This window comes from Amborella trichopoda, chromosome 13 (genome assembly GCF_054954075.1).
Source record: "Amborella trichopoda isolate Santa Cruz 75 chromosome 13, AtrichopodaSantaCruz75HAP2 v2.0, whole genome shotgun sequence".
NCBI lineage: Eukaryota > Viridiplantae > Streptophyta > Magnoliopsida > Amborellales > Amborellaceae > Amborella > Amborella trichopoda.
This window is the reverse complement of record NC_142348.1, coordinates 46061351-46069576: the sequence shown is the minus strand read 5'-3', so window position 1 is coordinate 46069576 and position 8226 is coordinate 46061351. Positions and strand designations below refer to the sequence as shown.

Here is an 8226-nt window from a genome sequence, read left to right as displayed (position 1 = left end):
AATAGTTTAACAAAACACTTTTCTAAAATGGGATGTATATGCCAAGGGCATGATTGGCTCTCTTTTAATCATTTAAACAGTAGTTATAAAATTCTCATTGTTAATTGTATTTGGCCCCATCAATCCAATCTAATCCGCAAAGATTGCATATTTCGAATGTATTATCATAAGAAAAGTATCGGCCCCAAATAGTTGAGAAAATAATCTAATGATGATAAGGATCATAGAAAAAGTATACAATAAGATTGAATGTCACAAATCACCTTAGCCATTGAATGGGAGTGAAATCAAACTCCAAAATAAAATTTTTGAACTCTATAGCACGTTTTTAGCTATTAGATTCTTTAACTCTATACCATATTTTTCGCATAATGGAAAAACATAATTCTTGTAACTAACCCCAAATAATCAAAATAAGGCTTTGATGATGAAATTTTTTGATGATTAAAAATAATTAGAATCTCCTTGTGCCAAAATAATTAAAAATCCATAGTTGTTTTTTGGCATAATCTTGTTGAGCGTATGGGGTGGATTGAATAAAATATGGGATTGTATACTATGACACTATTTACCTTTGTTACAAGGAGGTTGCAAATACCTCAAGCCATCCAATTTCAAATTAGACAATTTTAGTTGTATCACGAAGTATGAATTTTTTGTTTTGAATTTTAAACTTAGTCAATGACACACTAATAACCACCGGATTTGAAATCCAACAGATAAAAGCAATTATGACTTATTTGTATCAAAAGTTAACAATATCTTTGTATACTTTCTCATAAAATAAAGGGAAAAAATCATCGTACCCCTTATTTTTTGTTGTGATATCTCAATAGGCCCAAAGATTTAAAATATATCTCCTAACCCTCTAACTAACTTTACCCACTTTTAACTATTTTTTAGCCCTAACAAATACAAAAGACATGTTCATTCTAAACCTTTCTTCTCTTTACGTGCCCTCAAATTTCTATCTCTCTAACATTCACCCTCTTTGTCTCTCTAATGGGGAGAGAGTGAGGGAGAGACACGAGGGAGAGAGAGTAGGAAAATACAGAGGGAGAAAGAGATTTAGAGGAAAATCACATGAAGATAAAGAAATGGTGTTTAGAAATGATATATCTTTCTTATATTTGTTTGAGGCAAAAAAATAAGTTTAAAGGAAATAAAGTTAACTTAAGGAGTTAAAATATTTAAAATTTAAATTTTGTATAATTCAATATATGTTTTGAAAACTTGGATCTATGGAGATATAAAACTTAAAAATGAGAGGTATGGAGATATTTTCCCTAAAGTAAACCCCTATTCATTTATTTCTTTATTTGGCTCTTGTGCATTGCAATTACAGACCTCATCAAGCAACACAACAAAAATCAATCAAACAACACACTTTACTCACAAATCACTTTGACATTAATCCCTAATTATTAATAAAACATACTTGGTATTAGGTACAAATTAATGATGCTCTTACAACCATCAATTTTGAAATCGTAAAGGCAAGAATGATTATGACAACGTTGTGATGTTCATTCCTATCACTAATACCACTCTAATAACATCTTCAAAAAACTAACTCCTAATCTACTTGAAAAAATAGGTTGAGGAATGTATTTCCCAATGAATTACCAATAAAACAAATAAATAAATAGCCTCTTTGTGTACAATCTCCTAAATTATTATATTTTATGATGCCATCAATTAGGATGGATCATTCTTTCATTGCCATGGTCGATCAAGAGCGCGTACGCTATGCTCCAACCGGCGCATACTGACCATCTACTCGTTTGGGTATAAAATGGTAAGGACACAATTTTTATGTGTCCACGGCCTTTTAATAATTTATTTTTAAAATAAAATTTGTCCTTAATTTTTAGAGAATATATAATCTTTAACATAGAGATTAATAATGTATAAAAATATATAATTTTAATGATATTTTTTTGGATAAAATATTTGAATAATTGATTTTACAATTTTTTTTGGAGGACCCTATTATTTACGGGACTCAGTTTTGGCGAACAACATAGATCTCTAAGTCCACGTAGTAACTGCTGCGAGCTTGGACACACCAAACAATTTTCCAAAACATAATGAGAAAGATTTTTTTAATCTAAAGATGAATATTTTCCAAAAAATAATAATAATAATAATTGTTTAAAGGGTGCAGCATATGGATGCATCCGTAGGTGTAGAGGTAAGGTGCATCTTCAAATTTTATCATAGTATATAATTTTGATGTAAAGTGTTGTTAGGATTATCTCAAAATCTATTTTTATATGTAATTATAAAATTTTAAATTTAAAAACTAGTTAAAATCAAATAGATCTATAAACATACGAAAATCTTGAAAATGTATAATGTAGATAATATATTGTAAAATGCACTATTTCTTGAACTAAAAATATTTTTATTTTTCATCGTCATATATCTTGAGATGATTTTTTCAACATTAAAACTACATTTTTTTGATGGATTTTTGAGGTGCATCCGTAGTTGTACATTATAAGCTTGGATCCTTATATAAACTTTTTATTTTTTTAAAATTAATTCGTTATTTTAAAAATCTGTTTCACTCCGCCTCCTCAACTCTATTATTAGAAAATAACCCAAAATGTTTTAGTCTAGCGTTTAATCTTGAAAGCATGGGTATTTTAATTTAGAGAGCTCTGCACCATTGTTACTTTTATGAGAAAAAGGGAGTTTTATAATTGCATTTCTCCTCAGATTCAGAGCTTTAATCTGCAAATTTAATGGCGGAGCTCTCTAAGAAAGTGGAAGGAAGGAGCTGTACTGGAGAAATTGAAAATAAAAATGTCAGCAAGCCTGGTTCTCTTCATGGTTATGAGTCGCTTTACCAGCTCCTTGAATCTTCTCTCAAACCGGAGGTCTTTCAGGTATTACAAGCTCTCTTTCCTTTATCGGATCGTCTGGTATCAGATTTTCTGGTTTAACTCGCATGCATACATGGTGCAATCTCTGCGAAACTTTTAGACTCTTTTTTTACTGGAATCGAGGCTTTGATTTTGTGAACTTACATGAGTCTCTCTCTCTCTCTCTCTCTCTCTGCCTAATGGAAATAACACGCTATCTTTCTCTCTCTAATTGAATTAACACCGTGTCTACTCTTCTGTTGAGAATTAGGATTTGTGTAGTTAAATTCAGTGTACAAGACAGCATCTCTCTGAAACTTGCGGAATCTCTTTTTCTTTAGCCAAGTGAAGTGTTCTTCATGCGGATAATTCAGTGTATCTCAGATTACTTGTCCCTCCTTTTTTTTAAGATATGTGGTGCCTCTTTTTAGAGAACACATTAGAGTTGCATGTTTCTCAGGAACTAATTTTTATTTGTGGAAATTAGGGTTTCTTGGAGTAGGTAAACTGCAGTCTATACATATGGGCTATTAAAACTCTACTATGCATATACTGAGTATTTACTTGAGGGAATTGGCAAATATATCAGTTTTCTTTGATGAAATTGCTGATGATCTCTTTTGGCAGTTAGGGCGTATTGGAAATTAGGGTTTATACCAGTTAATTTGGAAGTATAATGGAGATCGTAATGGATGATCTCCCTGAAACGAAGTGCATCTGTTTGTGTAACACTCATTACCAGAATAGTTTCTATATTCTTTACTGGGAATGAAAGACTGCAAGTAGTCAATCTGAGAAAGATATATCAGAAGGTTTCTTCCTTAGAATTAGATAAAATGGAATGCAAAACAACATTTCAAGAATCGAACTGGATATGTGAGATACAAGGTTTCTTCCTTAGAAATAGATAAAATGGAATGCAAAACAACATTTCAAGAATCGAACTGGATATGTGAGATACACCTCTCTATGTTTGGCCATAGTCTCACAAATATTATTGAATTTAAAGTTATGGAGAACTTTACATGGAAATGAATGAAGTTGCTCAGTCAATGCTTATTCGAAAAATCAAATTTTAGGTTTTAGTATATTGATGTAAGAACTATGTATCGAATTTCCTAGGGGTGCAATTCAGTGGCTCCTGAGCAAAAGGCAGAAAAGAGAAGAATAGCTGGTAAGATTAAAGAAGGGAAGAGAATCTTTTTTTGGTCACCATAACAAAGGTAGTTTTAGGTTAGGTTGGATGTCATAAGTTTAACATTTTAGCTTATTTCAGTTGAGATGTGCTCTGGGCCCCATATGCAGTAGTATAGTAATATTGAATAATAACCACTGGCCTTTGGATCAAATATTTCAATTATTCCTGTGTTCGTATTTCAAAACTCAAAGGGATGCACATGATCAAAATTTTTATTTTTATCTTCCAACTGAATTCTTCCTCAATATTCCATTCTGATTAACCAATTCTTACCAGAACTATGGATCTGAAAATGAGGAATACCCTTCTTTTTCTTTTCTTTTTATTTACTTCCCTCATTAACTGGAAACTGGTTTAGGGTAGAGTGGCTCCTATAAACCCAATTATAGTCACAATATGTCCAATTCTTGGTGTGACCACTTTTTTATCCAGCTTCTGCTGAAATCTTTTATGTCCTTTTTTTCTCCCCTCTTTTCTTTTTCACCATGTTTAACCATTACTAAAGCTGAGATTTTAAACATTGTTTAAAACCTGTTATCAAATTTTGTGGAGATTTATTTGATCGATTAGTTGATTTAAGACATCCACTTTACTCTCTGTTAGTTGCATGCATATTTTGAAGATTAACAGGTGGAGTGAGGCAATAAACTGGGTCTTAGTGTATTTAACTATTAAAGCCTAAGGGGTTGACAAAAAGCCGTTATCTTAATCCGCATGAAAGCAAAACAAGTTAGAATAAGAAATATATATGAGAACCTTGAAGTTATTCTGATCGGAGTTGCCCTTTTTGTAAGCGTAGGAGTTTTTAATAATTCTCAGAATCAACGGGAATTTCATATTCATATGTACCAGTAAAGGGTTCATGAAAAGCCAGATTCTATGGCAGTTTTAAGAAGTCTAAAATTCCAATTAGGTTTACTCATGGACAGGATATACATAGACTTGTTTTTTGTCTTTGAAAAATTAAATTCTGAGGTACTCATGTTTATTTTTACCATGCCATTACAAGTGCAGGAAGTCAGCCGTTTGCTTTTGGGTTTGAATTGTGGAAAACCTCTTGAACGATTAAACTTGCCAGTCTCAGCTACTGCAATTTCTTCAAAGTCAGATTTTGACATACAGGTAAAGCAATTCACCATCCTTGGGGTACAGAATCAATAGCACTCACCTTACCTTTTTGTCATTTGAAATTTAATTTTTGGCAATCATTTAAACTTCCTTAATTAGACAGGCTTATCGTTTCCATACTGATGAAGAGCATGAGCGGAAACCTCGAGTTGTCCGAGTTGGTCTCATCCAAAATTCTATTGCTATTCCTACCACTTTACCTATGCCTCATCAAAAAAATGCAATTATGGAGAAGATCTTACCCATGATTGATGCAGCCGGTGCCTCTGGGGTGAACATCTTATGCTTACAGGTAAACTGTAAATTATTTCAATGCATCTTCCTTTTTGTTGTCATGATATTTGATTAATTATACAAGTAGATTACAAGTATCACCTCTCAATGAATCTTTTTTGGGAAATGATCCTGTAGGACAGGCTGACAGGAGTATTGCTATATTCCCTGATCTCCTCCAGTGGAACTCTGCCATGGATGGTGGAGATGATCCATAGTGTTAGACATCATTGAGAGCTATGGAGCATCTCCACCATCCATAATAGAGAACCAAAGGTGAAGATTGGAACTTAAAACAATCCTGACATGGTTCTACAGGGCATTTCCCATGTCTTTTCTATGGATACAATTATTGGTTCATTATAAGAATAAATAAATCAATAGAGGATGGTAATGCTTTATTTGGCTAATGTTTCTCCAATACCAACATTAATTATAAAGAAGACGTAAAAGCTAGCACTTCTTTGATGCATGAACAGGAGGCTTGGATGATGCCTTTCGCATTTTGTACTCGAGAAAAGAGTTGGTGCCAATTTGCAGAGCCTGTGGATGGTGGAGAAACCACAAAGTTTCTGCAGGCCCTTGCACTGAAGTACAATATGGTTATAGTTAGCCCAATTCTTGAAAGAGACATCGACCATGGAGAGACCATTTGGAATACTGCAGTTATTATTGGTAATCAGGGCAACATTATGGGGAAACATCGAAAGGTAATCAAATACTCGTAAATGACGCACTTTATTGCCTCCATCCTCCTTCCCCCCGCCCCCCAATGTCATTGTTTAAAAACTCTTTGAGCCGACTCAGAGGTCGCCTAAATTGGTTTGGCTCATGACCCTGGCAAGTCCCGAGCCAGTAATAACTTGGGACTCGTCTGAGTCTTACTTTTTTCTGGCCCTGATATATTAATGTCTATAGAGAACCTAGGTGAACTGGCTGGCTTGGTCTTGGGACTAGCCATTTCCTTACCCAAATCTGGGTTCACACACATTCTCTCTCTATGCACAGTCACATAGCTATCGTCTATCTCTCATGCACAGAGATAGAGAGAGAGAAGCTTGGTTATTTTCTGTCACTGATTTTTTGTTTAGCTACCAGGGTAGTAGTATTCATGGGATGGTATTTTTTCCTGTCAGAATCACATCCCAAGAGTTGGCGATTTTAATGAGAGCACATATTATATGGAAGGTAATACTGGTCATCCTGTTTTTGAGACCTCATTTGGAAAGATAGCTGTGAATATTTGCTATGGGCGGCATCACCCTCTGAATTGGTTGGCTTTTGGCCTTAATGGTGCTGAGATTATCTTCAATCCATCTGCTACAGTTGGTGAGCTCAGTGAACCAATGTGGCCTATTGAGGTTAGTTTTATGATCCCTGAGAACATTTCATACTAACACGTCCAAGGTTGTGTACATATGTATGAGTGCAATAATGTAATATGTAAGATGTTATGTATGTGTGTATGTATGTATGTACTAGGTATGTAAGATGTTATGTATGTGTGTATGTATGTATATACTAGGTATGTAAGGTGTTATGTATGTGTGTATGTATGTACTAGGTATGTAAGATGTTATCCATATCTATATGTGTGTGTACTTGTGTATATGCATGTGTGTATGATCGCCTGTAGCTGAATTGTTAGTGTTCACGAGGAGCTTATACTCTTAATGTGAGCTCTCCTCAAGGAAAATGGTTTTTGAGAGGTCATGCTCTAGAGTAGACTTGGTTGTTTGGACAGCTAGCAACTGAACCTTTCTGAGTGTCACCAGGCCATTTCGGAGTACCTATCAACCAAATATTTGCTTTTCTATCGGGGTCGTAAAGTTAAGATCATCGTACCTTAATCTCATGTTAGTGGCTCTCTGTCTCTCTCTGAAGTTAAGATCATCATACCTTATTCTCATGTTTACGACTCTCTCTTGCTCTAAAGTTAAGATCATCATACGTTGATCTCATGTTAATCTCTCTCTCTCTCCCCTACATGCACTATATCACTTTCAGGCCCGTAATGCAGCCATAGCCAACAGTTATTTCGTTGGATCCATCAACCGGGTTGGCATCGAAACCTTCCCAAACCCATTTACTTCAGGAGATGGTAAACCCCAACACAGCGATTTCGGTCACTTTTATGGCTCCAGCTACTTTTCAGCACCGGATGCCTCTTGTACCCCATCTCTCTCTCGTTACAGAGATGGCTTGATGATCTCAGAGATGGACCTCAATCTGTGTAGACAGGTTAAAGATAAGTGGGGATTTCAAATGACTGCCCGTTATGAGATGTATGCGGAAGAACTCTCTCACTATTTGAAACCAGATTTCAAGCCTCATGTTATTACTGATCCACTGTTGCAGAAGAGAGCTTAATGGAGATTTAATGGTTCAATTTCAAAAAAAAGAAAAAAGTTGAGGTGGGTAAGTTTCTTTCTTTATGGTTATCTGAATTGCATGTGCTTGACCGACTGAAGACGGTTTGCCTAAGGATTTATTTCTTGCATTTGAATGGTCTTCGTTAAAGGTTATTATGGTTTTTCTAAGTATTATGGTTTTTCGGAATTGTGCCTTCAATATTGCAGAAATTAGTCAACCCTAATTAATTAGGAAAAGGCCGTGATGATGATGATATTACAGAAATTTACAAGATGGATTGCTTTGCTTTGAGGTTGTGTTTCCTCTTCGCTCCCTGGAAATAATGTGGCAGCTTAACATGTGTTTGAAATACATAAGGAAATTCAGATAAATTTTGTGTTGGCA

General features: G+C 34.7%; 1 protein-coding gene across 3 annotated transcripts; it reads left to right on the top strand.

Annotated features, from left to right (window-relative positions):
• The first annotated feature begins 2621 nt into the window (after positions 1–2621).
• Positions 2622–8009, top strand: BETA-UP (beta-ureidopropionase). 3 transcript variants are annotated; one of them, XM_088854807.1, is made up of 7 exons: positions 2622–2894; positions 5083–5190; positions 5300–5488; positions 5949–6179; positions 6606–6830; positions 7245–7325; positions 7477–8009. In XM_088854807.1, the coding sequence occupies exons 1-6, from the start codon at positions 2751–2753 to the stop codon at positions 7317–7319; spliced, it is 972 nt and encodes a 323-aa protein (XP_088710933.1). In that variant the 5' UTR covers positions 2622–2750; the 3' UTR covers positions 7320–7325; positions 7477–8009. The 3 variants fall into 3 exon arrangements, with proteins under 3 accessions (XP_088710933.1, XP_006852933.2, XP_088710935.1); XM_006852871.4 differs by lacking the exon at positions 7245–7325; XM_088854809.1 differs by lacking the exon at positions 7245–7325 and having other exon boundaries at positions 5296–5488.
• The last annotated feature ends 217 nt before the right edge of the window (positions 8010–8226 follow it).